General features: G+C 42.8%; 1 protein-coding gene across 3 annotated transcripts in view; it reads right to left on the reverse strand.

The window, feature by feature from the left end:
• Nucleotides 1-24560, reverse strand: part of PGM2 (phosphoglucomutase 2) — a 38227-nt gene extending 13667 nt beyond the window's left edge. The window contains exons 1-12 of one of the 3 annotated variants that reach the window (XM_060148367.1): nucleotides 24420-24560; nucleotides 20275-20442; nucleotides 15664-15770; nucleotides 11242-11326; nucleotides 9040-9123; nucleotides 8726-8919; nucleotides 6147-6336; nucleotides 4626-4723; nucleotides 2991-3171; nucleotides 2807-2900; nucleotides 1206-1335; nucleotides 54-243 (exon numbers count right to left, since the gene is read on the reverse strand). In XM_060148367.1, coding sequence (XP_060004350.1) covers nucleotides 54-243; nucleotides 1206-1335; nucleotides 2807-2900; nucleotides 2991-3171; nucleotides 4626-4723; nucleotides 6147-6336; nucleotides 8726-8919; nucleotides 9040-9123; nucleotides 11242-11326; nucleotides 15664-15770; nucleotides 20275-20442; nucleotides 24420-24512 — 1614 coding nt within the window. In that variant the 5' untranslated portion in view covers nucleotides 24513-24560. Of the gene's footprint in view, nucleotides 1-53; nucleotides 244-1205; nucleotides 1336-2806; nucleotides 2901-2990; nucleotides 3172-4625; nucleotides 4724-6146; nucleotides 6337-8725; nucleotides 8920-9039; nucleotides 9124-11241; nucleotides 11327-15663; nucleotides 15771-20274; nucleotides 20443-23574; nucleotides 23620-24213; nucleotides 24272-24419 lie in introns of those variants that run through there. The other 2 variants (XM_060148369.1, XM_060148370.1) reach the window with 2 other exon arrangements.
• Between the last annotated feature and the right edge of the window lie 511 nt (nucleotides 24561-25071).

A 25071-nucleotide genomic window follows, 5' to 3' on the forward strand; every position in this document is an offset into this window, starting at 1 on the left:
TATAGTCAAAAAGTAAATAGAGACGAGGTTAATTGATAAAAGACATTACTTACAGCTTTTTTATCAGGTTGGCTATCATCATAGCCAGTTGTAAGGTCCCTAATACCAGAAATTTCAAATTTGCCACAAGTTTTTGGATAATTATTCTTCCCATCGTAGTTTCTAAGGTTTTCAAATAATTTTTTAATAGTGCCTTGATCGTGGCAGATAAAATACGAAGCTTTGGTGATATGGTAGCCATACCTATCAATACAAACACAATTACATGCAAAATGAGGAACAAATAATTCTGCACAGGGTACACTGAACATGTATCAACCAGTATATTCTAAAACAAATAACCCCGACTAATTTCAAAGGAATAATTCAGCATTAAAAAAGAGGTTCAGGGCTTCCCTGGTGGCACAGTGGTTGAGAGTCCGCCTGCCGACGCAGGGGACATGGGTTCGTGCCCCGGTCTGGGAGGATCCCACATGCCGCGGAGCAGCTGGGCCCGTGAGCCATGGCCACTGAGCCTGCGCGTCTGGAGCCTGTGCTCTGCAACGGGAGAGGCCACAACAGTGAGAGGTCCACGTACCCCCCGCCAAAAAAAAAAAAAAAAAAAAAAAAGAGGTCCAATTTTATAAAAGAGGTCCAACAATCTACCCCAGGGATCGCTGAACTGCTCTGTGGCCCTCAGCCTGTATTTCTAAGTAAAAGTTTCTTTATTGGAACGTAGCCATGCCATGCCCATTACCTTATGTATTGTGTCTGGCTGCTTTTGCACTACAAAGACACTGGTGAATAATTGCTTTAAAGACTAAACATGTTTTGTGAACACATGTGTCTTTTTTGACATTGGACACTTAAAAATCACATTCTTCCCTTAGTCATTTCTGCAACTAATGTTCTCATTTGTTAAGACTCAATGTCATCATGAATGGTAACTACTATTAAGTAGTTAAATATCAAAAGGAAAAGGTGATCCCTTATTTAGTTTTTATAGGCAATAGAATTCATAGCCAAAGTAAGGACATCAGAAAGAATATCAGTATCTCATGCATAAGAACGGAGTAAAACATTAAAAAATATTACTACATGTGGGGATAACATGTAAACTGTATTTGTTGCGATCATTTCACAATATAGATATACATTGAATCACTGTGTTGCACAACTGAAATGAAAAAAACATTACTTCAATTTAACAGTCAATAGAAACTTACTCAACATAGATGGCCTTTAGCTGCTGAGACAAAGACAAATTCTTGGTTGCTAGAAAGCTGGCCAACTCTGCACTTATGACGGCGGCACTGACTCCATCTTTGTCCAGAACGAAAGGGCAGCACATATATCCTGCAGAAACACGTGTCATACACACACCCTGAGGAGTAGGTCCCTTTACACACTGTGCGTGCACACATCTATATGCTCCCGGTCTATTGCATAAGAGGCTGTCAGTATGTAAATGCTTCTCATTCATCACCATTACATTTAAGAATCTAGGCCAGCGCCTAGCACATAGCAGGCCTTCAAGAAGTATTTGCTGAGGTACAAACTACTATATATAAAATAACTAAGATACAAGGATGTATTGGACAACGCAGGGAGTGTAGCCGATACTTTATAATAACTATAACTGGAGTATAATCTATAGAAACATTGAATCACTATGTTGTACACGTGAAATTGATATAATATTGTAATTCAACTATGCTTTAATTTCAAAAAAGAAAAGAAAAAAAGAAAAAGTATTTGTTGAATAACCTGTAAGGAGAGTCTCCCTCCTAGACAAACTGTACTCATTTTCCAGGTGTAGACCAAATCCCTCTGGCTGAAACACAAAACTGCTTCCAATTGTTCTAGTCAATGCTTATTCTGTCTTCTCTGAATCCCCAGTTATATGATTCATCTTGACACCTAGCCTATACTCTTTTGTGTGGTTTCTAACTAGATCTATATAAACTGCTGTAGGCTAAGGTCAGTGTCATCCATTTCTTTCAGAGTCAGTGATATGCAATAAATATTTGATAAACAAATATAAGAAAATCTTTTTTTTTTTTAATAAAAAGCTATAGTCAGGCCCGGATTGCAGTTCTGAGAGCGTAAGAGCAAAAGTTGAGCTCTTACACTTCATTCAATGAATTAGTTCAATGATGAGCCTGTGTCTATGTTGCAGGGAATGTATGAACGAGAAGAGTATGTATTATATAGTAAGCATGATGTACAACAACTTTTATTAAACAAAGAGCTAAAACATCCCCAGCCCAAACATTTGCATTTCACATTTCTATTGCTAGCTCTCCTCTTTTGCTCATTGATAGTGATCATTTAAGACAAGTGTTTTTCCATCAGCCTGGCTGGTTCTTTCAGGTGACAGTCACTCTGATGAAAGTCCCAAAACCATGCCTCCTCCTTTCTTCTGGACAGATCTCTGCAGAGCACTCTATGAGGGGGAGTGAACTATATTTGGCCTGTATATCAATACCATAGGGAGGAAATATCGTAACTCCCCAGATAGGAGGATTCTGAAGCTGCTACAGCCGTGTACAGAACATCACTGTTCACAATTATCTGGGCAAAGGATTCACTTCCTGACATGAATGGCTTGGTTATTTGTGAGATATTCTTTTCAGCTAAAAAAATCTGTGATGCCAACTTTGGGGTAGGACAGTTCAGCATTTGCCGAGCATCACAGAAGAAAAACAAACTGTGTGTTCCTGTTTCACAGTTAATCTTTTGAACCCAAACCCAAATCCACATCTTTGCCCATTTATTTGCATTCTATAAATTAACTGATCCCAGGATCATCATGATCAACTCTTACCAATAGCTTCTTCAAAAGCAAATAAGACATTTTTCCCCTGGTCTATTAGCTGTTTGGCTCGGTTTCCCATCCACTTAAAGCCAGTTAATGTTTCCTAAAAGGATAATCCAAGAGAGAAAGAAATGCCTTAGACCTTCTACAGAGCAAAAGAAAGGGAAAAGAGCAACTCTCACAAACACCTTACCTCGAAGTGAAAGCCCTCCTTTAAGGCAATGGCCTGCAGGATTTTGGAGGAGACGGTGCTGGACAACATATATGTGTCTTTGAGGGCGCTGTGATCTTGGTTCTTTTCTTTCCAAGAAGTAAAGAGCCACCAGCCCAAGAGGGCCCCCAACTCGTTGCCTGAAAACACTTTCCATTCACCACTGTAAGAAAAAACAACCTATGTACAGCAGTGATCTCAAGAGAGATCACTTAATTGTAAGTAACAATTAAGGACAGAACAATTAAGCCAAACAAGGTTCAAAGTAGCCTCTGCAGGACTGTTCTTATTATTCTTGTTTAAATAATAGGCCAGAAGCGTGACTGCCACACCACAAACATAAGAGCAGCTACCGTGTCTCAGCCTGTTCGCCTAGACAAACATCCTGTCTTTGAAGAGCGTACAAAATAAGTACATCAGCGATGACACACAAATGCTTTTATCTCAGTCTTTGGCAAAGGCTTTGGTTTTAAACATAACAGAAACATGCTAGCAAGATGCCCCCTAAGGACTTCCCTGGTGTTGCAGTGGTTAAGAATCCACCTGCCAATGCAGGGGACATAGGTTCGAGCCCTGGTCTGGGAAGATACCACATGCCGTGGAGCAACTAAGCCTGTGCACCACAACTACTGAGCCTGTGCTCCACAACAAGAGAAGCCACTGCAATGAGAAGACCACGCACTGCAACAAAGAGTAGCCCCCGCTCTCAGCAACTAGAGAAAGGCCCGTGCGCAGCAACGAAGACCCAGTGCAGCCAAAAATAAATAAATAAATATATTTTTTTTAAAAAAGATGCCCCCCAAGTATAATAGTTTGCATATCTCAATTTTCCGCTCAGCTTTGCTGATTCTGAGAGAGAGAGACTGCTTAGCATTCCTTAAGATCCAGCGCAGTATTCACACAGTCAGGACACCAGAGAACAGGCTTGCAGCTTATGTTCCTGTCTGTAGGTGGCTACAAGTACACCTCACATTTCAGCATGTAGCACCTTAGCTTAAATTTCTAAAACCTGATATAGAATTGAATCTGTTTTGCTATAATCGAAAATCCTAACCCTTTGACAGCACCCCACCGTCTCCCAAACATCACATAGGCTGTTTGACACCCAAAACTGCTTTCACTTTCCCCCCCCTTACCTACCACTGCTCTATACAAACGCTACAGTCGCACTTGTCTTAAGCATTGTCAGCGCCCCACAGGCATCTTTCCTGGTCTGTTCAACCTGAATTCAACATTGCTTTGAAGGTCCAACTCCTCATCAAACCTTTTACCAAACGCTGAACTGTAAAGCCAGAGATCAAGTACTTTGCCCTCATTAGGCACTGAGTCATTAATTATAATAAAAGCAATGATAAAATGGGGGACGATAACAAATAGTAATTTCAATTCCAAATACATACTGGGCTGGTTTACTCTGCAATGTGCTTGCTGATCGTGTGGCCCCCGAATCAGTACTTGCTCCATGTTAAAGGATCTGACTGAGGTTAAGTGAGATGATCGTTTGCAAAATAAATGGGAAATATTTCCAAATAGGTCTGGTCTCTCCAGAAACATTTTACTGCCAAAGATGTCACCTTTTATATTTTCCATTATGTAGGTAATCACAATTAATTGTACCTGTCTTGCTTTTCTGCCACAGCAAGTCTGTCAGCATCTGGGTCGTTTGCTAAAACAATTTTGGCCGTGGTTTTGTCAGCCAAAGCAAAAGACAAAGTCTGAAAAAGAATAAGAGAAAAGATCATTACAATCAAGAATTGAGCACAGGGCTTCTCTGGTGGTGCAGTGGTTAAGAATCCGCCTGCCAATGCAGGGGACACGGGTTCAAGCCCTGGTCCGGGAAGATCCCATATGCCGCAGAGCAACTAAGCCTGTGTGCCACAACTACTGAGCCTGCGTGCCACAACTACTGAAGCCCGTGTGCCTAGAGCCTGTGCTCTGCAACAAGAGAAGCCACCGCAATGAGAAGCCCACGTACCACAACCAAGAGCAGCCCCCGCTCACCACAACTAGAGAAAGCCCACGTGCAGCAACAAAGACCCAACACAACCAAATAAATAAATAAATAAATAAAATTTTTTAAAAAATGCTTAAAAAAAAAGAAAAAAGAATTGAGCACATTTCAGTCTTTAAAAATGTTCAGTTCTTTAAGAACTAAAAGAGGTCTTTCCCCAAACCGAGGCTGAATTTTATTTCTGGAGCTGTTCTTGGCTGGTCACATATTACTTTTTGAGTCAAAGGTCAGATAATGAGAGCATCAACACATGACCCACATGCGCCCATGGGATTCGCCCCACATCTGATAGTGTGTGTGGCTGGACTGGTATTTCCAGGCCTGGGCCTGTGGTCAACCTAACAGACAACCCAAAATAAACCGACTCTCTGGATATCACTGTTACCCGAACCTTTAAAAAGACTAAAAGGAACCATAATTTAAATGGCACTTCTTCGTATCAGAAAAATATCAATTGAGGAATAAAAATCACGTGATAAATCTCCATTCTATTACTGTTTCTTTTTGGCATTAAGAAGAACAGTAAATTAACTTAAAATTAAATTGATTAAATTGAATGTAAAGTATTGTTTTAAGTTTGTGAGCAATTTCAGCTCTCACATCCTGATGCTAAGACATCTGATTTGAAAGTTCCTTTAAGAAATGGATGACTGGGCTTCCCTGGTGGCGCAGTGGTTAAGAATCCACCTGCCAATGCAGGGGACACAGGTTCAAGCCCTGATCTGGGAAGATCACACATGCTGTGGAGCAACTAAGCCCGTGCGCCACAACTACTGAGCCTGTGCTCTAGAGCCCACGAGTCACAACTACTGAGCCCATGTGCCTAGAGCCTGTGCTCTGCAACACGAGAAGCCACCGCAATGAGAAGCCCGTGCACCGCAATGAAGAGTAGCCCCCGCTCGCCGCAACTAGAGAAAGCCCTCGCGTAGCAATGAAAACCCACTGCAGCCAAAAATAAAGTTAAAAAAAAAAGAGAATTTAAGAAATGGATGACTAATAAATATTTCCAATGATGAAATTACTTTTTTGCTCAGCATAATGAAAATGCATAAAAACATTTTACTCCAGAGTAATAGTTTTGAACTACATTCAAGGTAAATTTTATAATTAAAAAAAAATCAGGTTACCAAGACACCTTTACCCTCTTCAGGATTTGGGTATCTCACTGTTGGGAACTCAGGATCGGGATCCTTCTGTTCGGGAACAGCCTCGGGAGGAACAAAGTCAAAAGCCTTGAAAGCCGACTGCACGAAGCTGTGACCCACGCCATGGACGGAGGTGTGCACAAACTTCACCTTGGTCTCCCTGTTCACAGCCCTGGAATCAGACACATGGAGAATGACAAAATATACAAATACGGCTCTCAAAACTGGAAGGACTGCAAAATATCAAGGAACCAGATTCCTAAGAATGTAAGGTATCAAAGTAATAAGAATGTGTAAGACAACTGAGTATCTTTCTAATTCCATTAAAAAAAGAAAACTTATTCACTTTCTTTCAAACATACACCCTCCCCCAACACATTCAAGTTTTAAATTTTACTCTGTAGTTATGTTCCACAAATCTGCTTACTTTTGGATTTTATTTCATGCTACAGCTTTCACAGCTGGCCCAGTGGCAGTACCCACCCATGGCAGTGCCAGTAAATACTCTTTACTAGCTTCACACGTTTCAAAGTGTCCCTTTTAACACAATGTGATGGAACATCCCATACATGGATGCATAAAAAATAAAACATTTTCTTTGTCAAGTAACAATCCTGTTTGGCAGAGTACCCTGATCTAGAGACTGTAGAATAAAAATGTACATCAAAATTCACAGCAGATTTCTCTCCGGACCCCAAGCTTGGGGAGAATCTTTAAGAAAGCATCTCTTGTGATCCAGGCTGCGTGGAAGTGAACATCCACCACCTTGGGAGGGACACAAAACTCCACCTAGATGTTTCTCCCCCATCACCCCTAAAGGACAAAAGCCTTAATTTGTAGGGGAAAGGGCAGCAACACCATAGCCATAGGAGGTGTTGGACAAGGATGCATGATTTATAACCAATCTGAAGATGAATAAAATATTAACATACCTTAAAAAAAAAGAAAAAAATTAACAGCAGAAGTTATAGAAAGGTAAGCACAAGATGTTAAAAAATTCCAATGATCTGACTGCTAGATTCTTAGGTTACTGTCCACTTCTTTTGGCAATGAATAAATGAACAAGGTCTTCCTTAAGACAGTAGTAGTTTAAAACAAACATACCCTTGAAAATAAAATGCATCTAGAAAAATAAATATGCAAGATCAGTAAGAACAAATCTGGAAAAACACTCTTAGATATTAAAGTGAATTATAAAGCTATCACAATTAGAACAGTTTAGGCCTACATATATAAAGGCAGAATAAAGGAACAGAATAGAGTCCAGAAGTTGATCCAATTTGAAACGGGAAATATATATGAGAAGCAGTAAGGCTTAGTGGTTAACATGATTTAGAGACAGACTCTAAATTTAAATCTTGGAGCTCTGCCACTTATAAGCTGTGTGACTATTGGTTATTTTCTTAACCTCTCTGTGTTACAGTTTTCTCATCTATAAGATGGCAATACACCAGAACCTACCGTCAGCATTACCGTGATGATTAAAATGAGGTTAAATTAATTAGTACAAGTGAAGGGACTGTAGCAGTTATCTGATACATAATAAGCATTCATATATCATGTTAGAAATTGTTAGATTAAAGGTGATATTTCCAATCAGTCAAAGAAAAAGAGATTCTTTAGTTTAATATGTTGTTACAATTGCAACTTTTTAGAAAGAACCTAATCTGCTTTCCTACTTTATGCTTCATACAAAATTAAAAGTCACCAACAAATCAAAAGATTTAAACATAGCAAAATGTCAACATGAAAGCCAACGCAAAACAAGAGTTGTGCTTTTTTTAAAAAATAATCTTGGTATAGTGAAATCTATAGTGACACAAAACCCAGGAATCAGAAATTGAAAGTTTCAATGAAAAAGTCCAAAAGTAACAACAGAAGGGAAAACAATATTTGAAATAAATGAAGTCTAGTTTTCTGTACAAGCAAAGAGGTTTTACAAATACATAGAAAGATATAGGTTAAATAAATATTAAAAATATTCATAATTAAAGAATGCAAATAAAGTTAGGTATTACTTTCATGCAGCAAATTGGGAAAGAGGAGAAATTTAATACTTGGTATAGGTAAGAATGTGTGGGTCATACACTATTATCATATACTGTTGGTGGGAATCTCAGCTAGTGTAACGTTTCTGTGTAAATGCATATATAATTCTGATGCCTGCAATGTATCTTATGAATACACTTGTGCACACACACACACACACACAAATATATGCATATATATGTATATACACATATACATATACATGAATCTACAACAGAGGTTAGCAGCCGTGGCCTGTGGGCCAGCCACCTACTTTTGTAAATAACATTTTTTGGAACACAGCTATGTTTGTATGTGTTCATTTCTGTATGATCTATGGCTGCTTTCCTACAAAAGCAGAGTTGGGTAGTTGTAACACAGTGGCTCACAAAGCACAAAATATTCGCTATCTGTCTTTCTAAGAAAAGCTGCCAGCCCCTCACCTATAGCCTCTAAAGTCAGATGCAGCTACAGTATATGTACCAACGGAGAAGAAAATTTAATGAAAACAGAATTTGGCTAAATCCATTTACCTGTGAAAACAGTATTTTTTAAGGTCTTCAAAGTAGTCCTTATTGATGGAAGCACTTGGGTCATGAAAGAGTGGACTGCCATTGATTACAGAATCGTCCCAAGCTTGAGGCCATGGCTCTAGATTTTCTTCAATAGCCTGGGAAATCCCTTTATCATGAGGAGAGATGATCTGAGCCCCGTTATCCCAGTAGACCTGGAGAATGCAGGAACATATCCAGATGGTTTACAGTTCATCCATTCCCCATGCTCCCAAACCATAAAGGCATAGGATTCATATAGAAGGACGTAAGTGTGGAGAGAAAAATAAAAATACCTTGTAACCATTATCCTGCTTTGGATTGTGAGAGGCAGTTATCATGATTCCAGCACAAAGTTTCAAATGTGATACTGTGTAGGGCTGTAATACAGTAGGAAAGGAGAACAGTTTTAAATAAAAAATTAGATATACTTAAAAGGTCTATCATATATTGTACCGTGTTCCCTTTTAATAAACATCATATATAAACATCATATTGTGTCATACAATATTTTTGTGCCACATCCAAGCAGTACACTCTGACTACCTTTAGAAATAACTCACTGCTCAAAATTCAAATAAGGAAGGTGAGTATTTTCCTAGGTGTCTTCTTATTCTGTCTTCTCCTTGGTAGAGCTAGAAAACTCTCCAAACAATATGATGGTCTGATTCTCCACTGCACATTCTTGTAAGCCTTCTGCTTGGGACAGCAGCTTATGGATTCAGTTTATTCCCTCCAACTGCTTCCTCTGCTCTTCTTCCCCTGATTTGCTTTTAAGGAAAAGGTTGAGGAAAATGTGGGAGAAATGGAGAGAGCTCTCACAGCTTGTCATTTATCTCCCACTCCAGGTCTGATTATCCCTCTCTTGCATCTCTACTTAGCTCGCATCTTTACAAGACTACTTCCCCAAATGCGGAGAGGGTAGGCTTATGCGCCCCGTGGCTGCACATGAGATTTACTCTACACAGGCATCCTGAGATTCTACCTGCCTGTCCGCTTCCGCCCTCCCACCAAGAATCACTGTGGTCACTTGTCCCCCCTAGGAGTTATCTCACATTCCCCAGGTTTCCTGGAGCAAAGAAAAAGGGAGAATCACTCCACTATGTGGGCAAATGACCATGAGACACTCATTTAATTCATGTCTGATATAAAAGTAATAGCTATCAACACTTATATAGTACAGAAGACCAATGATGCTTGAACACATTGCAATTTTTCCATCAAACAATAAAACTTGAACCACATCTGGATGTGACATTGAGTGCCTACTGGGATATTTACAATCTAGGAGGTGTTGCACCTACCTGTCAGTGCACTAGAGACAGTAAACACAAAGCTAGTGGAGCTTACTTTTTTATTTACACACTCTCATTTCTACTTGATGGAACTAAGTGCATTCAAACCATGTTTTTGGTTTAGTATCTAAAAACATTTATGCTTAGCATCTGGCTCCATTCTTTTTTTTTTTTTTTTTTTTTGCAGTACGCGGGCCTCTCACTGTTGTGGCCTCTCCCGTTGTGGAGCACAGGCTCCGGACACGCAGGTTCAGCGGCCATGGCTCACGGGCCCAGCTGCTCCGCGGCATGTGGGATCTTCCCAGACCGGGGCACGAACCCGTGTCCCCTGCATCGGCAGGCGGACTCTCAACCACTGCGCCACCAGGGAAGCCCCTGGCTCCACTCTTAACATGAAGTTAGTGCTCAAGAACTGTGCTCTATCTACTTAAAAGCAATAGCTGTCACAGTCCCTATTGTCCTTTTCTTTAGATTCTGCTACAATAAGAATTTGATAAAAATCTTACTAAAACATGCCAAGTATGCTTCTTATACTGGCCATGAATAGGATTTAGAATGAAACATTTGTATAAAAAGTTGGCACACCAACTTGTCAAAAATTTTCATGATAAGACATGGTTTGAGTTGAATTCAGATTTAGACCCAAGAAGTTTCCTAACTGTGATAGCTGGGAAAAAAGAATACAAACCAAATTAAAAAGCAAACAGACAAACAAAAGACATTTTGCTAACTAGCTAAAATATCCTTCGAATGCAAGTAAAAGAAAAATTGCATTAAAAAAATCAATTTGGGGCTTCCCTGGTGGCGCAGTGGTTGAGAGTCCACCTGCCGATGCAGGGGACACAGGTCCCGGTGCGGGAGGATCCTACATGCCGCGGAGCGGCTGGGCCCGTGAGCCATGGCCGCTGGGCCTGCGCGTCCGGAGCCTGTGCTGCGCAACAGGAGAGGCCACAACAGTGAGAGGCCTGCGTACCGCAAGAAAAAAAAAAATCAATTTGGATGAATCAAAAGTTGAATACCAGAGAATATTACTAGGATGTGGGAGGAACAGTCCTGGAGAGGAGGGAGAATTCCTGATAAAAGGCAAGGAGCCCTTCTATCTTTCAAACACCTGAATCCCAAGAGCACTGAAGACTGTAAAACTCGGCCATGTCCCATCTCTGATTCCATGACAGGAAATTACAAGAGGAAAGAGTTACTTACCACAAAGGGGGTTGGGGTTATATCAGAAAAGAGGTACACAGGAATCCCCTGGGTGATAAACGTAGTGGCAGCAAGTCGGGCGAATCTGGAAATGCAGAGTGATGGAGGAGAAAAGGAAAGTAGAGCTGTCAGGACCGTGGGTGACAATAAAGAAGGAAATGAAGGTCCAACCATTTCTTTAGGCTGAGAACGGCAGCCAGGTCGAAGAAAACGTTTATTTTACTTCTGCTGGCAGAGAACATTAAGGCTGGAGGAACCTTGGGAGTCATCTCACTCCACCCCTTTGTTTTACAGAAATGGGACTAAAGCCAAGAAAGGACATATGACTTGTCCCATGTCCACGAGCCACTCAGCGGCTGACCCAGGCCTGCACCCGAGTCTCTCAGCTCTCTTCCCTCTCAGGGGGTCTCAGCGGAGGCCGATGCTGCCCCCACGGGACATTTGAATCGTCTGGAGACATTTTTGGTTGTCATCAGGGTAGAGCGCTAGTGGCAGCTAGTGGACGGAGGCCAGGGATGCTGTAAATCATCCCACAATGCACAGGGCAGTGCCCACAATAGAGAGTTATCTGGCCCAGTACCAAGTCACTTGGCAAGAGAAACCTGAGTCTAAAGCTGTCACTATCCAGTATATGCCATGAAGACTCGTATTTGATTCGATGTTGTCCTCTACAAAACATACGGCACATTGGCATGTGTGTGTATGTGATATATGTGTAACACATATATGCATCTGACATGTATATGACATATATACATCTTGGCTCCATTCAGCCCTTAGAAGAAGACTTAAATCTTTGACTCTTTGACATAGTTCTCAACTTCCACAGCACCTGACTTAGGGCAGGACATAGAACATGGCACTGGGTCTTTCTTCATGCATGGACTAAAGTACTTCATCACAACAATTGAGCAATTTACTACCAAAGAACAACACCACACTATTACAGGATTAAACAAACAAAATATTTGATCATTCTCCCAAACAGTTCTTGAGCACTGACTTCATGGAACACTATTTCGGGAGCTGGCTGGGGCAAAAAGAGCTATTTAACAACTCAAGCGTCAAAATTCCTAGGATCAAGAGTAATACGAAAATGATTTTGACAATTAAAAAAAATACCTCTACATAGGGGAAAGTCATAAAAATAACAAAATTTAGCAAAAACAACTTAACTAACAATCTGAATTAAATCCACATTGTATTCACTGGAAGGTACTGAGTCACTTTTACCCTCATGAAATGTGTAGCATGTTTTCAGGCTGACTTTAAAGGCGCTTTCTTAAAGCTGGCAAAGGAGACACTCAACATACCTACGATATATACATGATATATATGAATTAAGTTACAAATGTGCACGAAAAAAGATTCAGTGTGTTCTTTGCATATACTTAACAGTTATTGCTTATGTTTCCCACCAGATATTTAAAACTGTAAGATTAAAGAACTAATCAACATTTCCTTAGGTAAAATTCTGAGACTGCAATAGTTTCCGACTCTTTAAGAAAATGTCGGGCTTCCCTGGTGGCGCAGTGGTTAAGAATCTGCCTGTCAATGCAGGGGACACGGGTTCGAGCCCTGGTCCGGGAAGATCCCACAAGCCACAGAGCAACTAAGCCTGTGCGCCACAACTACTGAGCCTGTGCTCTAGGGCCCGCGAGCCACACAACTACTGAGCCTGTGCTCTAGAGTCCGTGAGCCACAACTACGGAAGCCCATGTGCCTAGAGCCCATGCTGCGCAACAAGAGAAGCCACCGCAACGAGAAGCCCACAACCCGCAACGAAGAGTAGCCCCCGCTCACCACAACTAGAGAAAGTCTGTGCACAGCAATGAAGACCCACTGCAGCCAAAGATAAATAAAATAAATAAGTAAATTAAAAAAAAAAAGAAAATGTCCATTTCCTCATCATGAGTGTTTTACTATATACTGGTTAGTAATTGTTACAACCTGTAAATATCTTGCTTGCTGTAGGTGACAGACAGCGACCCTGAGCTCCACTCCATCCCATTCTATCAAACTCTGAGACTTGAACCATAAACAAACAGAATCAGTAACATCGGTCACTTTAAGGAACTGATATGGCCCCAAGGCCAGAGCAAGAAACAGCTGCACCTTAATTGACAATGTTAACATATATGAAAGATGTGTCAACCTGAAGCAGGGTAGTCAGCCTAAGGAGAAGAAATCTGAGAAGCTAAACAGGCAGTTAGCCACATATATGCACTGTGCATGCTTTGACCGGAGGGTCTGACCTGCTGGTAAAGCATGCTTATGATGTAATTCTCACTGTAAATTCACTAACTGAAATTGACAAACTGATATTCTGAGGTTTATTCTACACTACTCTCTTGTGAATATAGTTCATAAGCATCAGTCCTTGAAAGATACAGCTTCTCTCTTGCTTTATTGACAAAAATCACATTTTTGAGCCTGCAGCTGAAGACCCAATATTTTATATCACCCTGAGTTCAACCTAGGAGCTGATGTCGTCTGGTATTTTGCCCTGGCCATGCTCCCTTCCTCACAGCCACACATTTGTTCCCATTAATGTTTCTCTCTTAGACTAGAAGCTACTGAGAAGCAAAGATTAGGACTCTATGAATTCATCCAGCACTGTAAAGTTATGAGACTTTTCATTAATATTAAACATTGGTATGTTCTTCCAATCTAAGAAACTACTAATACTTATATTTTGGAAATATTAAAAAACTTCAACATAATAGAGGAAGTGTTCAAGTAAAAAAGAGGGTCATATAATGTGATTAAGAGCAGTGATTGGCAAACTCCAGCCCATTTTGTAAATAAAGTTCTACTGGAACACTGCCATGCCCATTCAGTCATGAATTGTTCATGGCTGTTTTTATGCTACATGGCAGAGTTGAATGGTTGTGACAGAGACTGTGCAGCCCACGGTGTATAAGATATTTACTATTTGCCCTTTAGAGAAACAGTTTGCTAACCCCTGGTGTCAGCCTCTTTATGTTTAAATTGTGTTGCCTTCTCTCACTTTATGATATTAGAGCAAAGAGATAAAAGTACATACTTTACAGGTTTGGTGAGGGCCAAACGAGTGAGTACCTAGGTGCCTAACTCAAATTCAGCACTCAAATGATTCTACCACCATCACCACCTCCACTACCACCTCCTCCACCACCAGCACCGCCATCACCATCACCACCAGCTCCTCCACAACCACCACCACCACCTCCTCCACCACGACCACCACCACGACCACCACCACCACCTCCTCCACCACTACCACCTCCCAACCACCACCTCCTCCACCACCAGCACCGCCATCACCATCACCACCAGCTCCTCCACAACCACCACCACCACCTCCTCCACCACGACCACCACCACGACCACCACCACCACCTCCTCCACCACTACCACCTCCCAACCACCACCTCCTCCACCACCACCATCACCACCACCACCACCACCTCTTCCACCACCACCTCCTCCACCACCACCACCACCACCAACACCTCCTCCACCACCACCACCACCTCCCCCACCACCACAACCATCACCACCACCTCCTCCCCCACCACCTCCTCCACCACCACCACCACCACCACCACCACCACCGCCACCACCACAACCACCACCACCACCGCCACCACCACCTCCTCCACCACCACCTCCCCCCACCACAACCATCACCACCACCGCCACCACCACCTCCTCCATCACCACCTCCCCCCCACCACAACCATCACCACCACCACCACCATCACCACCACATCACAACCACCTCCTCCACCACCATCACCATCACCTCCTCCACCACCACCACCACCACAACCATCACCACCACCGCCACCACCTCCTCCATCACCACCACCTCCTCCATCACCACCACCTCCTCCATCACCACCTCCCCCCCACCACAACCATCACCACCACCACCACCATCACCACCACATCACAACCACCTCCTCCACCACATCACCACCACCTCCTCCACCACCACCACCACCACCACCACCACCATCCCCACCATCACCATCATCACCTGCCTACAGCTCCATAAGACAGTCTCATTGGTCTGGGAATGTTACAAGAATGCAGCTTGCAGGGGGCATTTAGGAATGGGAAGGAGCTCATGAGGCTTATAAATAGCGGAAGAAAAGAATTTACATAAAAGGAAGAAAGTGAGAGGGAGAAATAACATTGCCAGTTAAAACAATTACCTCAGATAGGTACTAAGTTCTACATTGTCTAAATAATTTTATCTTCTTAACCCAAACATAAAGCCAGAATTCTTAAAAGTTACAAAAGAATCTACCCATCAGTTTCATAGTTAAGCCATGTAGCTGAAAAACATATTTAAAGTCAACATATTGAAATGGTGATTACACCTAAAACTACAAAATACACTACAAAAAAAGTTTCCGAAATATCTTTACATACCTTCTGCTGCTGCCTCCACTTGCCGGATGGGCTCGAGCATCATAGCTGATCACAACACCTCTTTGCTTAAGGTCACTGAATTGCTTTTCCAGGTATCTACAAAATCCCTAAAAAATACCCCATGGATTCAAAGAGTACACTATATGTTTTAACACACACACTATATATATATTATATATATACTGAACAATAGGAAAATAACAGCTGTATTTATTTTCTATCTGTATGTATCAGGTAATGTGTTGGACACTTAGTATTTATTATCACTAATCCCAGATCAGCTTGGCCAAGAAACCTCATTTTACAGATGGAAAAGCTAGAACTCGGAGAGGCTCGGTGACTTGCCCAGTTTCAGACACACGAATAGCAGAGCCTAGATTTGTGCCTGCGTCTGGTTAGAGGTGGTTCAGTGCTGGGTTAAAAGCACACAGACTCTGTGGGCTTGTACTCTACCCCCACCTACAAGCAAATGACAAGTTCCTTAATCTCTCAGTGCCTCAGTTTCCTCTTCTGGGAAGAGGGAATAACAATAGTACCTACTTCAAAGGGCTAAATGAGTTAAAACATGCCAAGTGCTGAGAATCCGACACCAAGGAAGCACTGTGTGTTTGCTGTTATGAGCATCATTTTTACTGTCATTTTTCTTCAAAGCCTGTATTCATTTTACACTAGCCTAAAATGTCTGAGGACAGGGAAGTGTTTCAGACATTTCTACCTGCCCTGTACATCAGTAGGTAAAAGAAATTCGACAGTTAAGATTTCAACAGTTAAGATTTCGACAGTTAACTGATCTAAACTTGTTCTGCTTGTGATATTGTTTTCAAGCAGGGAGGTCTTAAGGAGGCTCTATCAGTCCACCATTATACAAATTAAAATTGTGCAGAGTATGGGCTATTCCCACCTGCCTAGAAATGGTGGAACACACAATTCCTGCATCTTAGTGGGTGCAATAACATCACATCAGTCTGAAATACAGAAGATTAGAAAACAGTGAACTTTGAATTCAAGAGGTTTAGATTACTCGACAAAATAGGTTTTATTACAGAACAAAAAGAACTCTGGTTGATTGGGTTATAATGATGGTTCATACTACTTATTTCACTTTGATTGAAGGAAGTCTTATAAAAAGTAATTGTAACTCTAATTTTTGGTAGGGCAATACTTCACAGCTTTGTTGCCAGAGTGATGCCAATTTAGAAATCCTTCAGTTTTTCTTGTGCAAGAATACTGCATTGGGCATATCTTCTGAGGTTGAGGGATATGAGGTAATAAGAACACGTGTACTGGTTTTGTGGGGTCCCCTGATGGTACGCAGATGCTCACACTCTAAGGCTTACAACAGTGACAGTGCTCTCTCCCTGGCCCAGGTTGACCCCTGTGTGTGGCCCTAGTGTTCAAGGGGGGCATAAAAACTTTCAGCCTTAGTGTAAAATCCCTATCATCTCCAAATTGCTCTAAAAAACTCTGGGGCCTGCTGAGGCTGAGGACCTGAGAGCATGGCTAAGGGAAGGGGGCATGCTTTTTCCTGAGAAGAGACTCACTGAGGGATGGAAATATTACCATAGAGCGTAAGAAACAAACTTTATATACCTTCAAAAGGTCAAACTATGACCAATATGTAAAAGCTACAGAAAGATAGATTTGGCTCAAAATAAAGAAACCATTCTTTAATGAGAACGATCCAAAGACAGAATGGCTAATGAGTTCTCTATCACTGATGTGTAATGGCTCAGTTAAGTAACCTAAACGGAAACTATAACCTCTGTCAATGAGGCAAACAATACAAAAATTTCCCTCTAGTCTCTATCCTGTTTCCTAGTGGGTTGTTCTTGACTCACATGCACCTACTTCTTAAATACAACCAGGTGAATTTGGGGGCACCAATAGGATGAGAGTTCGCACCAGAGACCAGCAAGCACGGAGTTTTCAGATGACTCCAGGCTCCAAGCTGGCCCCCGTGATGCCAAATGCAGCAGAGATGAGCTGTCCCCACTGAGCTCCACCCACATTACAGATCTGTGAGCAAAATAAATGTTGTTGTTTAAGACTACTATGTTTTGCGTGATCTGTTGTATGCCCTAGTGACCAGAGCAGAGGGCAGCCTTATCCATCATCATGATCCCATGTTATCCATAAACCAGAACAGGATTCCCAGGCTCACTTTATTCTAAGCCTTCCCTCCAAAAAGACCTAGGGAGCCCTACTGCTTAACAGTAGTGTGTTCCCATGGCAACTCTGTACCCTTATGCAAGAGTTCCTTCTTAGGGTTTTGCCAGAACATGCCCAACTCTGCCTTTACGTTGGGAGGTACACGGAAAGTACACGTAATCACCAGTAGTCAATTTTCCCAACGTCTTCTTTCCTGGAACTAAAGTGACCTTCAATTTTAACAAGTCTAAGCAGTTGAAGAAACAGAACAATCTGTTCCACTTCATTTCCCTCATAAACAGAACTCTCGACACTCGGCATCAGCTGTTTTATCAAAGGCTTCATCCTTATTCCTAAAAGTTGGGTCTGGACTCTAAGTGTAAAATTCACAAATGAAGGCAAGGGAACTCGGCAATAATTTCCACCTATGCTGTAAATTAAAACTAAATAGAACTAATAACTCTTGGTTATTCTGGCAGTTAGAAAAGCTTTTCAATGCTTGCATCTGTACAACCATAACAAACATTACAAGAACACAAGAGTCGGTCAGCTTAGTTGGTGGATTGGCACTGGAATGAAAGCTCCATGAGGAAATCTGTCTCTTTCAGTCATTATTATATCCCTGATGCCTGGCACCCAATAAAGCTCTGTTGAATGAATAAATGAACGAATGAATGAACTGCTGCATGAGTTTGAAAAGGTACTGCTTCAGCTGACTGTGCAAGCCTAACTTTATGGAGTAAACGTGTGATTCCCTGTGCCTAGGCAAACCCACAAGACTCATCCATAATTAAAACAAATTAGGTCTGTCAAATACAAAAGGAGCCTGGAGTCAAATTAATTAAACAAGGAGGCCAGTGGACTGAGATGGCTTTAATGCCTTAGCAGCCTACTAAGCAAGCCAAAACCTAAGCCTGTAAAAACCTCAAGGTTAAGAAATCGCAGCTTAAGGACAGCCAATCACGAACAGCCAGCAAGGCTTTCCCAAATACGGCACCCACTTGAGCTGTAGCCAATCTATTAATTTCCTTGCTTTGCTTCTGCCTCTTCTCTATAAGTCTTTCCCCCAGTTCTTGTTAGTGGAGCGCTCTGAGGGGGAGCAGAATATGTGACCCCAAAACATGTCACTCTGGCATGTGGATCATTTTGAAATGAGGCCAATCAAGACCCAACAGACTGAAGAAAAACTTTCACCTCTTCCTTAACTACCTAGAAGAATTTAGATATGGAGCCTGACCCAGAAAGGGAACTTTTTTTTTTTAAAGTTAATTTTTATTTTTGGCTGTGTTGGGTCTTCGTTGCTGCACATGGGCTTTCTCTAGTTGTGGCAAGCAGGGGCTACTCTTTGCTGCGGTGTGCGGGCTTCTCATTGTGGTGGCTCCTCTTGTTGCAGAGCACAGGCTCTAGGCACGTGGGCTTCAGTAGTTGCAGCACGCAGGCTCAGTAGTTGTGGCACACGGTTCCTAGAGCACACAAGCTTCAGTAGTTGCAGCACAAGGGCTCAGTAGTTGAGGCGTGCAGGCTCTAGGGCATGCGGGCTTCAGTAGTTGTGGCATGAAGGCTCCATAGTTGTGGCTCACAGGCTCTAGAGTACAGGCTCAGTAGTTGCGGTGCACGGGCTTGGTTGCTCTGCGGCATGTGGGATCTTCCCGGGCCAGGGGTTGAACCCATGTCCCCTGCATTGGCAGGCTGATTCTTAACCACTGTGCCACCAGGGAAGTCCGAAAGGTAACTATTATCAGAGATAACTTTTAATCTGAAAGAGCTATCTGTATGGCAGGTAAACATTAACTATCAAACATCTGCTCTTCTACTGCCCTGTGAAAAATATAGCTATAAAAACATATATAGGCCTTCCCTGGTGGCGCAGTGGTTGAGAGTCCACCTGCCGATGCAGGGGACACGGGTTCGCGCCCCGGTCCGGGGGGATCCCACATGCCGCGTAGCGGCTAGGCCTGTGGGCCGTGGCCACTGAGCCTGCGCATCCGGAGCCTGTGCTCTGCAATGGGAGAGGCCACAACGGTGAGAGGCCCGTGTACCTCAAAAAAAAAGAAAAAAACCAAAAAAATCCTATATATACACACACACATATGCATATATGTCTGTATATATAAATATACATATATATTTGAAAAGTCCTTCTATTGTCATTCTCCACTTTGAAGCCTCAACTGCTAAATCTGCCCTTGTGTCTCATTGTCTTTATGAGGCTCCCATATGTATGTAATTAAATTTGTTTTCTCCTGTTAATCTGTCTTATGCCACTTTAATTAATACCAGCCAAAGAATCTGTAAGCGTAAAGGAAAAATTTTTTCTCCCCAGCAGCTCCTAACCAGTTTGGAATTGCCTGATTCAAGTAGATTTTTGCTCAAATAAACTCTTAAACTTTTTAATACGCTTCAGTTTATCTTTTAGCACTGGGACTATGTTAAGAATAACTAAGAAATATAAAAATGTGGCACCTGTGTAGTCTGGATGATGGTCAAGTCATTCATACAAGAAATTCCTGCTCCCATAGCACCTCGGAGGCCAGCTGTCCCAAACTCCATTCGAGCCCCAAAACATTTCTGCAGTTCTTCTTTATTACCTTCTGCAATTAGTTGTTTCACTGACTCCAAAGTTAAGGGATTCTGCAAAACAGAAATGTACATACCAGGTGAATAACGTAACGAAAAATCAGAAATATAAGAAAAACCTCACGATAACTCTAACCTATAGGAGAAAAAATATATATATATTATAATATATGTATATGTATGTATTTGAAAAGCATATATACATGCATACATATACACGTAGAGGCTTTTCAATTTTCTGATGCTTTTAAAATCTGAAATATGAAGTTGGTCCTTTAAAAATTATAATGCATGATATTGTGATATAACGTTTTTATTTAGTTTTTGTTCCTAGTTCCTGGCAAAGAGGTCATAAAACCCTTGAAATTTCCTGAATGATTAGGATGAAAGGAGCATCTTTTGTTATTCATAACGAACCCGTTTCATCCATACCTGAGTTTATTCTACTGATGTGACTCTTGGGAACCAACCAAGTGATTAGATGGTTGGAACTTTCAGCCCCACCCCCTGACTTCCAAGAAGGGGAGGTGCTGGAGATTAAGTTCAATCACTGATCATTTAATCAATCATGCCTATGTAGGAGCACTGAAGCTCTGCACTCCTTCCCACCATACTTTGCCCTATGGATCTCTTCCAACTGGCTGTTCTTGAGTTGTGTCCTTCATAATAAAATTGGTAATAGTAAGTAAAGTGCCTTCCTGAGTTCTGTGAGCTGTCCTCCAACTACCAAACCCAAGAAGGGGGTCACGAGACCCCTGGTTTATCACTGGTTGGTCAGAAGGAGAGGTGACAACCTGGGACTTTTGCAGGTATCTGAAGTGGGGACAATATTGTGGGACTAAGCCCTGAAGCTGGAGGGTCTGTGCTAACTCTGTACTGAGTTAAATTGTTGGACACCCAGTTGGTGTTCACAGAGAAATGGAAACTAGCACGGTGTGAAAAACTCACACATTTGGTATCAGAAGTATTGTGAGTAAAAGGAAATAGTTTTTCCTTTATAATGTAAGTATTATTTTCTTTCCTACAAAGGTAAGCACTTTTGGAGAAATGGAATGAACATACAGGTTCTGGGATCTAACACTCAGAATAGAATCCCAGCAACACCACCACTCACCAACTCTATACTGTTGGGCAGATTATTTAGCTTCTTGAATTCTCAGTTTCCTCATCTCTAAAATGGGAACAATCTATAACCTTCCTTACAAGGTGGTTTACATTAAATTCATGTAAAACACCCTTTTCTATCTGGCACCTAGTAATAATCAAATGTTCATTTTCTTCCCTAATGTCTTCAAATTTTCCCAGAGTGATAGCGTATATAATTTAAATCAACACCTTACTTTGGTAGTGTTTTATAAGTTGTTGTTTTTTTTTTTTTTTTGCAGTACGCGGGCCTCTCACTGTTGTGGCCTCTCCCGTTGCGGAGCAACAGGCTCCGGACGCGCAGGCTCAGCGGCCATGGCTCACGGGCCCAGCCGCTCCGCGGCATGTGGGATCTTCCCGGACCGGGGCACGAACCCGTGTCCCCTGCATTGGCAGGCGGACTCTCAACCACTGCGCCACCAGGGAAGCCCTATAAGTTGTAAAATACTTTCACATACCTGGTCAAATTTGAATCTTGCAATGACTATAAGAGGCAGGCAAATAACAAAAACCCCATTTCATAGATGGGGAAGCCTCAGAGATTAAGTGTCCTGCTTAAACTGTATATGTAAGCATTAACTTAGTACCTTTCATATTACATTAACTGCTTCAAACAGACACTCACATGAACCATTTAAGTTCATTTTAAATTGCCCTTTTTTTGTGCAATAGTTGCATAAAATGTTAAGCATGGAGAAAAACGACAATTACATTAATTCCATAACAAATTTTTAAATTAAGGATTCAGGGTAAAAAAAAGTAAGTACTTTATATTCTATCTTACAGTAATCACCTCAGTGGATGACCATGCAGGCAAAACATGGCCACATAATTAAACTTTGAAATGCTACTGCAATAAAATGCTGCCTTTTGGAATTAAGCCCACATTTTCAGATTGTTCCAGATTCAAAAGGAAACAAGTAAAAGCCCACCTTTTTGGTTAAAAGCAATAGCCACTGACCACAGAGCACAATCTGACCTATCAGATTGTTAGGTGCCTGCAAGTTAGGGCTCAGATCTGCAATGTAAAAGAGGTTCAATAAATACTTGCTGAGTGAATGAGAAAACAGAGACTTCAAGGTCACACCCAATATCCAGTGATTCTTTCATTCACAGTGTAGATTTGGAAAATCCTAACTGGCCTTTGATATCTATAAAAGACCTAATAGCTTGAGAGAAACCAAAGGAGGCAGAAAGGTAAGCATAAAAAAATCAAGAGGTCAGCAGCGATCAGAGTCATACGTGGCAGTGACACATTTGTCAGCACCCAGAGGAACAGGAATGGAGGCACAGTGGAAATGCTCAGAGGGTACCTGCTGGTGCCCCGTCACCCTTGGGGCAATCAGACTACAGGGCTGCAATGCTTTTAGCTGGCAGGAAGTTCCCTCTGGGTGCCTGTTTCAAGCCAAAGGAAAAATTGAGAGAGGAAAGAACAAGAGGAGTGGTAGCAAAAAGATGAAAAGGACAACACCCCCTCACCTCTATCCAGTGAGGTACTCTCTCTGTATACAAAGATACAACATTTTGTGGAAACTGGGTTTTTATTTCTTCAAAGGGAAAGTTTTATGAAACTAATTCATTACCAACTGTGGATTCAAAAGATTTCTACTCACTGCCAGGTAGTGAGTTATCAGAAATGGAGACCTTTTCCTCCGCTAAAGAATTCACAAGAATTACAAAGAAAAACCACCCAAGGAGTTGCCAGTAGCATCAGAAACACGATGTGCTGGCATTTCACGTGAAGTGGGGGGCCCCGAGGGTGAAGAGGAAGGCCTGGCCCCTGCAGAAAGGGCTTGTAGTCTTCCTCACTGACTCAAATATTTCAGGTCTCTACTATTTCAGTGCACAGTAATGCACTGTGCAGGACTATGGACCATGGAATTTCGTGAATGAGTGCGCAGCACCAGCTATATGATTTGCTGGGGCCCAGTAACAAATAAACCCACAAGCAAGTGTTTTTGTTTTTGTTTTTGGCCAATCGCTAAGAGCTATGAGGAAAAAGAACAGTCTGTTTAGTGAGAGTATTAGAGAGAAATAATTTACCCTTGGAAGCCAGGGAAGCCCTCTCTGCATAAGCCACATTTAAGTTCAGACCTGAAACATAAGTAACGACATGAGAAACAAGTTCAGCAGAAGAGAGCTGAGAGGAACTTTCCGGGAATACAAACAGCGTGCACGACGTAACAAGTAGGAAACGAGAGACTCAGGTTAGAAAGGAGACAGGGAGTGATGTCCGGAGCTCGGTCCCTGCTTCTCTGTTTGCTCCAACACCTAAGAGAGTGAAAAGCTAGGGTGCTGTGTCCAAGGGGTTCCCCCTTCTTCTTCTCAGCAAAGTCTGAGACCTGAGAAAAACGCCTGAAGCCAAGCGGGTCCAACCGAAAGGATCCACGTTTGCAACCCAGCGCCTGGGAATGTTGCTCCGCCAAGTACCCGGGAGTTTGAGGAACAGGCGGGGACAAATAGGGGTCGGTGGCGGACGCACTGCGGACTGCAGCGGACGAGCCCGCGGTCTGAGTGGCAGGAACGCGCGCTCGCCTCAATTAGACAAGACCCCTGAGCCCCGCCGCATTCAGACCAACCCCGCTCGCTGCCCCGCTCCCGAACTTGCAGTCCCCGCCCGCCGGATGGCTGATTTTGTCCCGGGACAACCTTTCCTGGACAAACTTCAAATGTGCCACAAACCAGCCACACCGACGAGGCCTTGCCGCCGCCACGTCCTCCTCCTCGGTCTTCCGGCAGGACCAGCGCGGCCCCGCGGGGCGGAAGGGAGGGAAGGAAGGAAGCGCCTGCACCGGCACTCGCCGCAGGAAAGGCGGCGCGGCGCCCGAGGAGCGGGCAGGGGGTCCTGCACCTCCTCCGGGCGCTCCCGGCCCCCCAGCGCCCTTCACCTTGTCCCATCGCAGCCACCGGGCCGTCTCCTGGTCCAGCCGGGCGTCCATGCCGGGGCCGCCGCGTCCCGGAGCCCCCATCCCCGCCGCCATCCCTGCGCTGCCACCACCAAGTTCAAGAGGTGGCGAGATCGTCCTTCCGGCGGGGCGGGGCGGGGCGGGGCGCGGGCGGGGCGGAGAGAACCGGCTCGGGATCCACCCGTGTCGGGAGGAAAATGACGTGCTCCGCCGGGGAGCAGCCTCCTTGCAGTGTACAGTTGCGCCTCTGGGGGCAGCGGGATAGAAGCGTGGGGTGGAAGTGGGCGTGCTGAAAGATCCCGAGGTCACTCCCATTCATACAACAGCTATTCATTCAGTTCCTACTGTGCGCCAGGCACCGGGTCAGGAGCTGGGATCCAAGCACGGGTAAGCCCAGAAAGGAGCCTAAAAGTTATGTAGAAATTCTGAGAGTCAAGAATAACCGAGAAAAATCTTGAAAAAGAAGAAAAAGTGGGAGGATTAAGACAAATAGATGATAAAACAGAATGGAGAGTCCAGAAACTAATCTACACGTATATGGACAGTTCATTTATTTCAATGGTGGCGCCGCAGAGCGAGTGGAAAGGACTTACTTTCAATTAATGGTGCTAGGTCAACTGGATATCTATGTAAG

The sequence above is a fragment of the Lagenorhynchus albirostris genome, chromosome 4 (genome assembly GCF_949774975.1).
Source record: "Lagenorhynchus albirostris chromosome 4, mLagAlb1.1, whole genome shotgun sequence".
NCBI lineage: Eukaryota > Metazoa > Chordata > Mammalia > Artiodactyla > Delphinidae > Lagenorhynchus > Lagenorhynchus albirostris.